This window comes from Microtus ochrogaster, linkage group LG9 (genome assembly GCF_000317375.1).
Source record: "Microtus ochrogaster isolate Prairie Vole_2 linkage group LG9, MicOch1.0, whole genome shotgun sequence".
NCBI classification, from domain to species: domain Eukaryota; kingdom Metazoa; phylum Chordata; class Mammalia; order Rodentia; family Cricetidae; genus Microtus; species Microtus ochrogaster.
In genome coordinates this window covers 27,325,257-27,340,463 of record NC_022034.1, presented here as the reverse complement: position 1 = coordinate 27,340,463, position 15,207 = coordinate 27,325,257, and the positions used below count along the sequence as shown (strand labels likewise).

The 15,207-nt window shown below is 47.5% G+C and overlaps 1 protein-coding gene across 1 annotated transcript in view; it reads left to right on the top strand.

The window, feature by feature from the left end:
- The window catches only part of LOC101991582, a 177,353-nt gene that overhangs the window by 107,442 nt on the left and 54,704 nt on the right, over positions 1-15,207 (top strand). The window contains exons 28-30 of the mRNA XM_026787503.1: positions 2,308-2,425; positions 3,742-3,907; positions 9,895-10,033. Of these exons, the coding sequence (XP_026643304.1) occupies positions 2,308-2,425; positions 3,742-3,907; positions 9,895-10,033 (423 nt within the window). The remainder of the gene's footprint in view (positions 1-2,307; positions 2,426-3,741; positions 3,908-9,894; positions 10,034-15,207) is intronic.

The window sequence follows — 15,207 nt, the reverse complement described above, 5'->3', positions numbered from 1 at the left end:
TGATGTCACTGGGGTCCCCCACTCAGGTGATGTCACAGGAGTCCCCTAGCTCAGGTGATGTCACCGGAGTCCCCTAGCTCAGGTGATGTCACCGGAATCCCCTAGCTCAGGTGATGTCACCCGGAGTCCTCTAGCTCAGGTGATGTCACCCGGAGTCCTCTAGCTCAGGTGATGTCACCGGGGGTCCCCCACTCAGGTGACAGTGCCTTTCTTTTTTTTTCCAGTTTGTGATTTTTCTGTGTGATGCGTGTGTAAGAGCAGGGATGGCGTGCTATGACACACGTGTGGAGGTCAGAGGAAAGCTTTCTGGGTTGCTTCTTTCCTTCAGCCATGTTGAGGCAGATCTCTCTTGTTTCTGCCACACTGTGGACTCCAGGCTAGCTGGCCCACCGGCTTGACAATTCTGTTTCTGCTTCTGGTCACACTGGCGGATGCTGGGATTACAGTCACAAGCCAGGAATCTGTCAGGTTATTTTTTTCCCCTGTGGATTCTAGGGATGGAGCTTGGGTCATCAGGCATGAGAAGCCAGTGCTTTGCCTCCTGAGCCATCTCAAAAGGCATTGATTAGAGAAATAGAGATGTCTTACTGGTTAAGAGCATCTGTTGCTCTTGCAGAGGGCGGAGGTTCGATTCATAGCACCTACATAGCGACTCACGACCATACATAACTCCACTTCCAGGGGATTGGATGCTCTCTTCTGGCCTCTATGGGGATCAGGCAAGCACGTGGTACACATATGCACATTCAGGCAAAACACTCACATGCATAAAATAAAATACATCTTTAAAAATATGTAAAGGCCCAGAATCTGTGAGCTCCTATGAGCCCAGGTTAGTGTGTGTTCCCTTGTGATGACCTTAACCACCCTGGCTCGGACTAACATCTAGGGAGCCTGCATGGGACCGACCTCGTCCTTCTGCATCTGTGTGACCATTGTGTAGCTTGATCTGCTCATGGGACTCCTAGTGGTAGGGGCAGGCCTGTCCCTAATGCTTTGGCTGGCTTTCAGGAACCTATTGCTCATATTGGGTTGCTTTATTTAGCCTTAATACGAGGGGAGATCAGTCCTATCTCAGTTGATATGCTATGCTTCATCGATACCCATGGGAGATCTGCCCTTTCTGAACAGAAACAGAGGAGGAGTGGGTGGGGAGGGGTGGGGACAGGTGAGGGTAGGGAATGGAAGGAGAGGAGGAAGGGGAAACTGTGGTTGGGATATTCAATAAATGAATAAATTTAATTAATAATAATAATAATACAAAGGTATTGATTAATGTAAAACTCAAGAAGCTTACTCTGGAAGGATCACATCAGGTTTCAAGGGTGTGGGTGACATTCTGTTAATCCTGATACCCGGACTTCTGTGCATCCTTAACCAACACATTTAGAGATAGACTTCCATCTATAAGCCTGCAACAAGGAGACTGCCTAAACGTGATGCGGTGTTGATATTTGGGGGGAGAAAAACAGAAGGCCTAGGGAAAACAGTGTGGCCTGGGACTCTGCTAGGGAACTATTAGAATACCAGCCTGTCCTTCAAAGTAACAGTGTTCACTCAACAAGCCAGATCCCACAGCCTCTCTCTCTCTCTCTCTCTCTCTCTCTTTCTCTCTCTCTCATTCCCACTGTTCGTGAAGTTTTAGAGGGTTACCATTCCTTCCCCACCCCCATCACATCTGACTTGACCGTCCACCCCTAGGCCATGCAGTGTCCCCAAAGCCGTTCCTTCTGATAACCAACATCTTCTGAAGAGAATTCTGTCCTTTTCCCAGCCCGACTGCTGCATTTCTGTCACTGTTGCTTTATCTAACGGAAGCACGGTGGGCAGGGAAGGAAAACAGAGCTGCCTGGCATCTAAGAGGACTCTAGAGCTAGGCAGATGTGCACAGAAGTGCCAGCGGAGCCTCAGGAGCTGGCAGGCAGGGTCCACACCATCCCTCAAAGCCTCAATTTCCTCAGCTGTGAAACAGGGACAAAAATAGACCGTCAAGACATTAAGTGACATAAAATATGTAGCACCCAGTATGAGGTCGGTCGTCTAATTTCTTTCCTTTCTTAGCCCAGGTTCCCTCCCTCCATACCCACGACTTCCTTCCTCCCACGCAGCCTGGGCTAAAATCAGCCCCCTCGGCTCTTTCTCCTGATGAGTTATTTATACGATATTTATAAGTCATTCTGGCCACCTGGGAGCAGGAGGCTGCTCCCTGGGCTTGGGCACTGGGCCTGCAGTGACCCCTCTCACAGGACAGCCTCTGGCTTGGTAGGGTCTCGGTTGGGCTATGGGCCTTCTTTTCTCCCGTTGCAGGAGTTTCCAGCCTCGGCCTCGAAGCTTGCTGTCAGCTGACGGAAGAGTCTTCCTCAACTTATGGTTTATTCCCCACCCTTCTGAAGTGCTCCTTATGTTCAAAACTCTGCCGGAAGAGGTTTGTGGAGTGTTAGGGTTGGTGTGCGCCAGAGTGGAAACGGTCACTTTGCAGGTCCCAGTGTTGATCGCATTGAGAGAGTAATTTTTTTCCATGGTATCTGAGCACCAAGATTTTCCCCAGCCCCTGCTACTTTTGTCTTCTTGTTACATTTTCTCTTGCTTTTGAGACTTATTAGTTCATTGATGAACAGTAATTTGGACTTCTGGTATCCCTCATCCATTCCCAGTTTCCTCCCGGCCCTTCAACAAAACGCCACTTTTGTCATCCTGAAGCAACCAGAGGATGGCAGCCCTTGGGCTGTGTTTTGTTTATTTTTGAAACAGTCTCACAACTAGTTTGGGCTGACCTCGAACATGGGAGTCCCTGCTTCAGCTTCCCAGGAGGGAAAGAATGATAAGGGTGTGGCACCGTGTCCAGCTGTCTACTGGGGTGTTGTTTTATTTTGATTGTTCTTTGGGAACCACACCAGAAAGCCCTGACTGGGCTGGAATTCACTATCTAGGCCAGGCTGGCCTGGAACTTGTGTCAACCCTGCTGCTGTCCCTTCCGAGGGCTGGATTACAGGTGTGTGCTACCACGTCTAACGGGCCGCAGTATTTAAGGGTTCTCTCTCCAACTGGATGATTGAGAATAACGCCGAGAACCCTTAGAATATTGGTAAGAAAATGGGTGCTGAGTTGTCCTGCTGAATTTGACCTTCGGGGAGTAGTCCAGATTTTCTTTAAGACTCTAAATGCCCATGCCTCGGTTATAGATGCTCAGAATAATACTGCCTGCATGAGAGTCCCTGCTGAGACCCTGGCGATGCCCTGGTAATCAGTGAGCACACTGCTGTGTTCAAGGCCAGTCGCGATGACTTTAAACAGAAACACGGTGCCTTAACCCCCACAGTGTAGCCTTTGTCTAAGTGCAGCGCTGTCTTTGAATCGGTTTATTGTTTCCTTTTTCTCACTTATTATCCTGGGTGCACCGTGAAAATGTTTGCTTAAGCATGACCCGTGCTGGAGACCACAGTTTCTGCTTCAATCAATCACTGCTCAAAGACAGGGGGAGATTGTACTGTTCAGATATAGATATTGTAAGTAATTTAAAATGATTAAAAGTTCACAGGAGGCCCTACATAGGTAAAGCAGACACACTGTCCTGTCTCATAAGGCACTTGAGCTCCTGCACACACGCGATGGTACTGCCGCATCCCAAGGCCAAGCCCTGTGGATAGTGAGAGGCACCACTGTACGCTCGCATAGGCATAAGTTGTGTAGGCCTCTTAGCAAGTTCCTGAAACGGTATTCTTGTGTTGCTCCTACCCACAGGCAGCCTTTAGAGCCCTGAAACTGACTGTCCAGCTTGTGGCTTCTCTCCACGACATAGTGGCCTACCTTTTCAGTTTTGCCAAGCTTGGCAATTGCCCAATGGGCTTTGACTTTCCTCTAAGCCCTCACCCTTTGAAGAGTGACTGGGGAGGAGCCGAGGGCATTGGTAAGTAACTAACAGTCATTATTAGAATTGCCGGACCTGTTTGGTGTCAATTCTAAGAAGCGGTTAATGTTGGAAACCTGGGATTGTATCTCTTCACGACGGCAATAGGAAGGACTCGGGAAAGTCCTGTTGCATACTGTCTCCAGGTGTACTGTCTCCAGATGTACTTTCTCCTGATCAGCTTCACATTCAAAGGCTCATGGGAAAGTATACTGAGTTCAGTCCAGAGACCCAGCTTGGTCCCTGCCTCTGCCACCGGATGTGAGCCGCTAATTACTCCCGCATCTGTTTGCTTGTCTATAAGATGGGGTAATGTCTCATAGAGATATCTTCTGGGTTGAAATCTATGTGCAGATACTTAAGTTAAAGCCACTCTAAAGATTAGTTTTCATTCTCTTTCCTTCCTCTTCCTTGTGACTTACATGACAAGTTCCAACCCAAGCAATCACTGTGCAGATGCTGAGAGTCCTGATAGCTCAGAACCTCCAGACTGTGGTCAGAATGAGGGAGGCTTTTATTTCTATTCTAACTAGTGAAGGGGCATGAGGTTATCAGATGGTATCCTAACGTCTAGTAGTGAGAAGATACTATGCAGTAGAGGCCAGAGAGACAGGGCTAGCAGCGAAGTGCCGGCCCTTTACCCATGAAGGCTTAAGACCACATTTAAAAAAAAAAAAAAACTTGTGCTCTGAGATCCTGAGAGGCACAGACAAGTGGGTCTCTGGGGCTCCTTGGCCATCCTATCCAAACAAATTGGAGAATTTTGCAATGAGAAACCCTGTTTGAAAAATAAGGTAAATGGCACCAGAGGAATAACACCCTGTAGTAGGAGCTGCGGGCCTCTTCCCACAGCCCGGCTCCCGGCCGCCTGGCTAGCTTATGCCCCAAAATAACAACGCACAAATTGTATTCATTTAAACACTGCCTGGCCCATTAGCTCTAGCTTCTTACTGGCTAATTCTTACATCTTGATTACCCATTTCTATTAATGTGTATAGCACCCCAAGGTGCGCTTACCGGGAAGATTCTAGCCTACATCTATCCTGGGTCGGAGCTTCATCGCGTCTGCCCCAGAGATGAGAGCTATCGAGTCTGAGCTCACTTCCTCTTCCTCCCAGCATTCTGTTCTGTTTACTCTGCCTACCTAATTTTCTGTCCTATCAGGGCCAAGGCAGTTTCTTTATTTAACCAATAACCTTCCTCCATCAACACCCAAAGCTGGTCTCTGGCCCGGGCTTCTTGCATCAGACATTCACACCCTTGTTGACATGCTAACACACACTTCTCACTTCACACCTCGCTCTGTGTGTGTGTGTGTTGGGGTGGGGTGGGGTGGGATGACACATGTATGGAACCCTTGGAATCCAGAAGAGGGTGTCAGGTCCCCCCAGGACTGGAATTACAGGTAGTCATCATGAGCTGTGCAACATGGGTGCTAGGAACTGAGCTCAGGTCCTCTAGAAGAGCAGTAAAAGTTCTTAACTGCCGAGCCACCTCTCCAATCTCAACAACAGAATCTTATTATAATAGGACTTATGGAAGTAGAGAGTGATTTTATTTGAGTAATTTGTCTCATACAAACTAAGTTGCACCATGCTAACACACACAGAGGAGATCTGGGTGTTCTGATTCAGGGCACAGGGAAGGGCATCCTGCTGATGTAGGAGGATACTGACTGTGTAATTGAGATGAAGAGATGGGGAGAAAGTCGTTGCTGGTACTGCCCCAGCAAGAAGCTTGGAACTGTCTCGGGTTACTGGTCTCAACTGGACACAAGCAAGTCTTGGAGACATACAACACAAGCACATCAAAGTGACCTCACTAATATAGCGTCTGTTGGGGTTTGTTTAGAACATGCTAAGCCATATACTTTGGAGGAAGGTTCTGGAAAACTGTGGGTGCTAGGTTTCAGAGGATTAGGGGAAAGGAGGGTAGGCCATGAAAAAGTCCATCCTGTTCCTAGAGTCTGAGACAGCCAGAGCCATATTTCCAGTTGGCTACTGCCCAGGAACTTTTCCGGTAGCTGGGCACAAGAGTACTGCTTGCCCTAACCAAATCAGTGGGGAAAACAGGAAGGGTCCTCCTAATGAGATGAGAAAAACACACTGGCCCAGGCCATCAGCTTTTCATGGCACCACCCAGGGTCCATGGAGATGGGGAGACCTCTGAGGACCTGGAGTTCAGAATGGAGGAAGGTGTGTCCTTGCTGCCGGTGGATCACAAACCTGGAGCTCACAGACCTGTACAGGAGCTTGGGTTTTCCAAAGCGTCATTTAGAGACTGCACACTTCACTTGTTGCAAGTAAAGGGGAAAAATGTGCTCAGGGGAATATGTGCAAGGTTTTACATGTTGTGATTAGCTAAAAATAGATGAAAAACAAAATTAAGTGAAAAAGGAAAAAAAAATCCCTCTAAGATTTTTTGTAGTAGGGAGGCTGCTTGTTTGTTCCTAGGCTGCCCAGACTCCCGAAATAACCACACAGAAACTGTACTAATTAAATCACGGCTTGGCTCATTAACTCTAGCTTCTTATTGGCTGACTTTTACATCTTAATTTAACCCATCTCCATTCATCTGTGCATCACCACGAGGTCGTGGCCCACCAGCAAAGTTTCAGCACATCTGTCTCCAGTAGTGGCTCCATGGCTTCTCTCTGACTCCGCCTTCTTCCTCCCAGCATTCAGTTTAGTTTTCCCCACCTACCTCTGTTCTGCCATGCTATAGGTCCAAAGCAGTTTCTTTATTCATTAATGGTAATCACAGCACACAGAGGGGAGTCCCACATCAATAATCTTCTTCCTAAGAAGATTTCTAGGCTGCATAGCTCCCTGCCCAGATCCCAGAGGAGGCAGAAAAACAATGGTGAGAGAAGGGATTGAGTTTGGTCTGTATTGAAGGGAGATAAAATTACTTTCGTGGACATCCACACTTTAAAATATTTTTTCAAGGGTGCTCTGGAGATGAGCTTATGGTCCTCCCCCATGACCAAAGGCATCCTGACCAACTGAGGGCTTCTATGGACACAAATTCTCCCCTTCCTTGACAAGCAGTCATTCTTGTGAAGCACGGGAGCAGAGTCGGGGAGTTTACCCTGAATTCTCCTTGCCAAAGATCAAACGGCCAGTTAGAGCCCAAACACAGTTAATACATTCCCCCTCTCTGTTCTCTCCCTCCAGTGTGAGGGTGGAGGGAGTGGGGGGAGGCGGGAGACTCAGCACACAGACGGCTCCTCCGGAGAAAAGACAGACTTCCTTCCCTTTTCTGATGTTCCCCGGGTTCTCTGGCCACCTTGCAGTCCACTGGCAGTCCCAAGCTGCTTTCCCTGCCCACATTTGCCACTTCCTCTCCATGAGCATGCGGTCCTTACTGACAAAGGAAGCAGAGTGAAGGCAGTAGGAGGCAAAGGGGAGGTGCTTCCCACCAGGACAGCCACACTGGAATAAGTCATGTTCCCACACATAACAACACTCGCACAGACCCACCTGCCGCTGCAGCCCCAGTGCTGACATCAAGGGTGTGGGGGCACACATTTGCCACACACTGGCTTTATTTGTGTTTTGTTTGGTGACATTTTAATTGTGTCCTGAAAAGTATTAGGTTTTGTTATCTGCAGCAGTTTCCTTTCCGCTTAGATATCACATTATCCTATTTTTCCTCCCCTTAAGGCCTCTTTGTACACACTCACATATGTACACATACACCACACACACACACACACACACACACACACACACACACACACACACACACATGCACGCACACACGCAGGCTTTGCATTTGAGAAAAACCATGTGATATTTGTCTTTCTGAGTCTGGGTTACCTCAGCTAACGTAGCCATTTCTGGATCCACCTATGTTTGCACATCTTGTATTTCTCCATGGCTGACTAAAATCGTGTCTATGTACCACATTTTCCTCATCTGCTCACCTGTGGGCAGACAGCAGGTCCACATCCCTGCTTTTCTGAGCGGGCCGTCAACCAGCGTGATTTCCAAGTCTCTGTAGTAAGATGCAGAGTTCGTTGGGTACATCTCCAGGAGCCGCACAACTGGGTCAAGGGTAGTTCTATTTTTAGTGTCTTGAGAAACCTCACCATGATGGGTGTGGTGGCTTTCCCACCCTCCAGCAGCGAAGAAGGCTTCTTCTTCCCCAAACGCTCACCAGACTTTGCTGTATTTGTTTTCTTCATGTTAGTTGTTCTGACTAGGGTGAGCTGGATTCTTGGTGTAGTTCAACTTGATTTCCCAGTGACTAAGGATGTCAACTATTGTTTTTAAAAACACGTATTGGCCAGTTGTGTTTCTTCTCTTGAGAGCTACGTTCAGACCAGTCACTGATCTATTCATTGGCAGTGGGTTTTCTCAGTATTTAATTTTCAGAGTTTATATATTCTAGACATTACCCCCACCCCAGGCTGAAGTGCAACTTTAGACATTCTACCCGCTGTAGAATGTTTGCTTTGTGGCCGGCTCCCTTTGCTGGGCAGGTTCCTAATATCGTATAATCCCACTTGTCATCTCTGGCAGTGTTCTCTGTGCTGGTGGAGTCCTGCTCGGCCCGTGCCTGTATCTGGGATTCCTTCCTGTAGCAGGTTCAGGGCCGCAGGCTTGAGATTCAGGCCTTTGTCCATTTTTAGTTGATTTTCGGCAGCACACAAGTGTTTGGATCACGAGCAAAAGCGTGCAGACAACATGACAACAGACATGTGGAAATGAGCAAAATCTCTGTGACCCAAGCATCTTAGTGTTTCTATTGGCTGTCATTCCCTGATTGTTGGTGCCCAAAGACTTTGTACATTCACATTTTACAGTGCTCCACTCCTAGGGTGTAGGGAATTTTACTGCAAATATTTTTCACTTGGCTGCCACTTGCCTGAAGATGTATTGCTTGTAGACCAAAACCACACACCATGAACAAATGACGTTCAGTGGCCACCTCTCTTCCTGCCGTGCACCCTAAAAGTTCTACAGTTTGTACTACAGCCATCTCCCTTTCAATGGGAACTTCTTTGGACCCCAATAGAACCATCATGTTTAGAGGACTCATTTTAAAAATGTGATAATTGCACCCAGTCAGAGGAAAGTGTTGCAGGTATGGGCAGCCATTCTCCCTGCTCAGGCTCTCACATACAGCTTCCCTGTTCGTTCCCATAGTCCTCTGCTTTCCCCGGTGCAAATGCTGAGGAGGCCCAGCGCTTGCCTGGTAGAAAGAAGGCTGCTTGGGTCTGGAGTAGCAGCCGAGAGAGCAAGAGAGCGAGAGAGAGAGAGCGAGAGAGAGCGAGAGAGAGAGAGAGAGAGAGAGAGAGAGAGAGAGCAATCTCATCCATGCCCTTGAGCGATGCCTGTCTTGGGCTACCAGTGGAGGAACCGTGACCGCGCTCCACGGCCTCTCCTATGCCAGGGTAGAAAGCTGTCCTCATCAGAGGAAGCTGGCAAACCTTTTCCAATAGGCTGTTATTCAGATAGCCCTGAACCCACAGTCCTGTGGTGCTCCCTAAGTTGGTTGTGGTTGAGCTCCCCTATTTCATCTAATTCCCACCTTGAGCCAATGGCAGGCCAGGTTCCTCGACCCAGCTTGAGTGCTCTTGGTCTTAGCTGAAGGTAACTTTCAGTCCCTAGTGGGTATCCTGAGGACTTGCCCATCCCACTTCTTTCTTCTTCATTCTATTTTGAGACCATGGTCTGGCAGACTTCAAACTTTCAACAGCCTATTCTTATTGTGCTAACCACGGGGTTGGGGAGGAAAGTGTGCGTGTGTGTGTGTGTGTGGGGGGGGTGTCTATCTCCCAAAGAGAGGAAGGGAAGAAACTAAATCAAACCTTGCTTTCTAGAGCTGCTGATCTTACAAAACATATAATTAGCACATCCACAAACAAAGGATGTCCGTTTGGATGGCAAGTTACTCTGGAGGTGAAAGGGGAGTCTGATGGGTTGGCCATCGCAGCCTGTCCTTCACACTGACTAACTCCAGTGTTTCTCCCTTTCTAGGGTCCGAGCTTCAGGAACTGCAGAAAATGATTGACAGTCTCCAGAGTCCCCAGGATCCGGCTCAGGTGGCCCAGGCCCTCCTCCTCCGCAGGGAGGTGACGTGGCTGCAGTTTGATGCTGCAATGAGACATCTCCTCCGGTAAGGGTAGCAACACCACTGCTCCTGCCAAGGAGAGTGTGCCGAGCAGGTGCCTGCTGAGGCCCCACTCAGGGAGGCCACAGTTAGCGCGATTAGATAAGGAGCCTAAAATAGTCTACAGGCATATCCAGCCTGCTGGCTTCCCAGCAGTTCTCGCTAAGCCTGTCTCTGTGGAATCTGCCCCGGTATTCCTGGGGTTTGTAAGGACACTTTCCAAACAGCGTGTGAGCAATTGCCACTTTCAATACCGAGTTTTATCGTAGGGAGTAAAACTCGTGTCCTTCTGATGATCATTATTCTGAAAAGTTTATTTCACCTTTTCAGCTCCACCTTCCACAGGGACAAACTCACAGTTCACCTGAAGCCCACAGAACTAGCTGTGGGCACTGACTTTGAAGTAAAACCACCTAGATCTTGTAGAAACCATTCCCTCAAGTACCGTACTTACAAAACTTCTATTTGGCTGGTTAATCGTGATTCTGCTGGATTTGGATTGAGTTTGGATTAATATTCATATTTCCAGAAAATGTTTTATATGAGAAAGCAAATGTGTCAGACCTGATCACCCCTGGATTTGTGAGTGTTTGTGTGTGTGTGTGTGTGGGGGGGGGGTGCTTGTTGTTTTTTATTAGAGCAAAGGGCAGCCGCAACAAAACCCTAGTATCTTGCTATGTAGTTCAGGAAATCCAAAACTCACTAAACAACTTGCGGTCTTCCTGTCTCAGCCTCCTGAGTGTGGTCCAACTATTTCTCCAGTCCAACTCTGATTATTCTCTTGTTTTGTTTTGAAATAAAGCCTTAATTTGTAACCTTTGTTGGCCTGGAATCTGCTATGTAAACCAGATCAGCCTTGAATTTGGACCAGTCTTCCAGGGCTAGGATTACAGTCATGAGCCCTGACTCCTGCTCCAAGCCAGCTAGAATTATTCTTTCTTTCTTCTTTCCTTTACTTCTTTCTTTCTTTCTTTCTTTCTTTCTTTCTTTCTTTCTTTCTTTCTTTCTTTCTTTCTATCTTTCTTTCTCCTTCCTTCCTTTCTTTCCTCCTTTCTTCCTTTCTTCCTTTCTTCCTTCCTTCCTTTTTAAAATATTCTTAAATTACCCAAACTTACCAACTTCTTCCAATTCATCTCCAGTGTGAGTGTTCAGCTAAAAAGGTCCCCAAAGGGCTGTACCAGAGAATTTTTCTACCCATAGAGAATGCAGATGTGGGATTATATTGAATGAACATATTTTTCTACTTTGTGTTTGCTTTTTACTGCCAAAGATTCTGATTCTTGGATTTAGAATATAAATATAGCAGTGCAAGACTTCAATTTGACTTTTTTGCTTTGTACTGACGAACAACTTCAGGGCTGTAGCTTTAGTTTAACTTGTCGGCTATGAGGGTTATGCATGTCTGGATGACCACGGATTTGGGCCCTGAGCTGACCTCTGTACTCTGAAAGCCTAAAGGAGTTTTGTTTGTTTGTTTGTTTTTGTCATTTTTTTTTCCATTTTGGTTTGGTTTGGCTTTTGTTTTTGTTTTTGAGACACATCTTACTTTAGCCTGCGTTCTTCTGGAACTCCTATAAAGTTCAGCCTTCCAAGTACTGAGATTGCAGGCGTGAGCCACCATGTCTGGCCCCAGGTAGGCATCAAAGAAATTTTCTGGTTGTGGGGAATCGTCCTCCATGGGTCCTGTATGGTTCCAGCCACACAGAGATTTGCTAGAGAAATTGCCTTAGGCAAACCACTCTGTTTCTCCAAACTTGCGTTGTCCTGCACCCTGTGGCCAAGAAAGGGGGACAAAGTGTCCACCGCCTCCTTCTATTTCTTTCCCAGAGGAAACCACCCAGGAGGCACACCTGGCATTCTTTACTTGGCATATCTTCATGGCCTTTTTTCCCTCCCCAGAAGGCTTCCTACTGCATGTACGTAGAATCAGCCACTAGAATCAGAGCCTTGGTATGGTTAGCTTCAAACCTGTGAATGACAGTAGTTTCTGGGTAGAGGCATGGTCAAGACGGGGACTCAGAGGGGCTGATGGAGAAATGCTACCCTCGTCATCGTCTGAGGTAGCACGGATCCCACAGATGAATCAAAGTGTTTAGCTACTCAAGAGACAGGACAGGGGTTAAGTTCCATCTCAGAATTTACCTGAGCAAGCAGGGTTCTTTGACGCAGGGAAAGATCTGCTCCTGCAAGGTTAAGGCTCCTCCTGAGTTTAAAAAGGAAGTTCCAAACTCTTTCCTGGAGTGAGGGAAGTATGCTTCAGCAGACTCAGCGGAAACAGGAAGGAGATAGGACAATGGCCCTGTAAAGTTGCCTATCACCACCCTCTTACCCACGTAACAGAGGCACAGAGATGGGGTTGCCTGACGCATTTCACACTCCCCTCCCCCAGCTGCCCTTGAGGACTGATGAAAATCTGTGGCTGTCCCCTGATAGGTCAGAGTCACTGTCAAGGGCCCAACATTTACTTCTGTCCGTGGAGGAGTTCTCTGGTTCCTGGACCATAACGTGCCTGAGCATCAAGTTTATCTGTAGTTCTAGATAAGGCAAGCATTTTCCGTGGGTATGAATGGTTGAACTGAATGGATGCTTCAGGCCAGTCTTATCCATGTACGTCAGGACACGGCAGAGTCTGTTACAGGCATCTGCCTATTTGGGGTAGCCCTTGGACTAGGGGTATGGCCTTTACATGTTTAAGTGGTTGGGGAAAAATCAGTAAGAAAATAGTATGTAGTGACACATGAAAATTACGTTAGTGCATGCCTTTAATCCCAGGACTCAGGAGGTAGAAGCAGATGGATCTTTCTGAGTTCAAGGCCAGTCTGGTCTGCATGGTGAGTTCCAGGCTAACCAACACTACACAATAAGACCTTGTTTCAAAATAAAGCAAACAAACACACACCCCAGAAAAACCATGAATTTCTTATTTCAGTTTCCACAAATGTATTTTACTGAACAAAGTCATGCCTGTTATTTAGTTATTTTTCTTTCTTTATTTTTATTTTGTTTTTGTTTTTAGACAAGTTCTTACTCTGTTGACCAGGCTGCCATCATGACAATCCTCTTGCTTCAGCCTCACGATCACTAGGTTTACACGTGAGCCCTTGTGCCCAGCATGTTCCCATTTATTTGTGAATGGTCTCTGACCATCTTCCTCTCCAGCCATGGAATTTGACTCTTTAATCCAAAGTTTGCCATCCTCTGTGTTCCAGAATAGAATTCCTTTGCAGTTTGGGGGTGGGTGGAGAAGGATGAAATTGTGGTGTAAAAAGTGCTTCTACTCCACGTGCACTGTTGCCTTTGAGGGGTGACTGGGAGAAGGAGAATTGGGAGGTGTCTGAGGATGGACCAACTCCAAGCCTCCTTTAGGAGCTCCAGGGCACGTGCATGGACCAGCACCGCCTTCTTGCTCCTTGGCGCTTCTTTAGTTTGCTCCATCTTAAATACGGTCTTATTTTTATGCTGGTTTGTTTTAAGTGCCTTTAGCCACTCAGATATCAACATGTGACTTAAGTTTCTGGGAGTTTCATGGGACATGTGCTTGGCACAAGGCCAGGGCCCCAGTCTCTAGTATTGGAGAAGAACAGAGTTTTAACTGTGCCTGGACTGTCAAGGCAGATTTTGTCATATTCTTGCTCCCAAGGAAAAGCTCCAATGCACATCCTGAGTGTCCACTACTTTCTGAGGTCCTGACTAAGCATCTTCGTGGTATCTAACTAGTAGCAGCTCTTTCCCCTAAGGAAGGGTAGTCCTCCTGGAGGCACCCAGCCATGTGTTGATAAGGAAGCATACAGGTATGGCAGGAACATTTGAAGAGTTGGATCTTGTGTTGGTCTGCAGAGAGACTTGTCTTTATGATTTATCAGCAGGTGATAAGTGCCGAAGTCCTAAATGGCAAGCCAGCCTTACATGGGCTCTGGGGGTAGAACTCAGCTCTCCAGGCTTGTACCCAGCAAGCCTTCTCATTGGTTCCCTCCATAGCATCTTGAGTGTTGTTCACAAGCTGTGCTGGGCAGATGCTGATAGAGGGTGTAAACCCCTGGAGGTGCACAAGCAGCCAGGCCCCCCCCCTACTTAAGCAGCCATAATGGTCATCTCCAGCCCCTTGAGATACAGGCAGCCAAACTTTGCCCCACAGAGAAAAACAGCCAAAGTTTGAGCCACAAAACCCAACCAATCCCAGGTCATCCTGGGGAGCCTCCCCACACACAAGAAACCCTATATAAAGCCGACCTCTGGCTCAGGTCTCTGCTGCAGACTCTCCTGATAAATCTCATGTGAGGTTTGTTGTGTAGTAGACTTTGTGGTATTCTTTGTCTCCAGTTACAGAGGGTCCTGGCCAGGCTGTGCCGACTGGGGACCTGAGTGACTTGCTTCAAGGAGGCCAGGCTCTTTCAGTATTTCCAAAGTCATGATGATGTAGCTAAAGAAAATGTAGCATTCTCTCTCTCTCTCTTTTCTCTTTCATCTTCTTTCTCTTTTTTCTCTTCTTTTGTTTGTTTGTTTCAACTGGAGCCTTAGACACAGGAGGCAATGACGGAGGGTAGGGGCGTGGCTGTGTCACTGTGTCTGTTATGTCACTGCTGTGTGCCAAGTCTGTGGGCTGGGAGCTATTTTTACAGCCTTTACAGAAAAGGAAAGAGAAATTCAGAGGTGTTTTGTTACTTGCCCAGGGCTACACAGGCTGTTGTGGTAAGACTTGTGTTTACTCCCCATACCTGACCTCATAGCCCCCATCCTTTTCTGCAGTCCAGGGTTAGATGTCATTGTAAATTTTCTTTAGAAGTGGGAAAATTCAGCGGGTGTGGTGGCGCAGTCCTTTAATCCCAGCCCTCGGGAGGCAGAGGCAGGTGTGAGTTCGAGGCCAGCCTGGTCTACAGAGCAAGTAGCAAGACAATCAGTGTAAAACAGTGAGACCCTCCCTGTCTTGGGAGTAGTGGGGGAGGAAAATGCTAGTCGGATGTGGTTGCCCATGCCTGTCATCTCAGAAGGCTGAGGGGAAAGAGGCAGTAAGAATTTGAGGCCAGCCTTGTCTACATAGTGAATGCGAGGAGTGCCAGAGCTACAGAGGAAGACCGTATCTCCCACAACAAACAGTTCAGGTGAGGCAGTGCAAATCTGTAACCCCAGAACTCGGGAGGAAGAAGTAGAAGGATCAGACATTCCAGATACGGTGAGTCCAA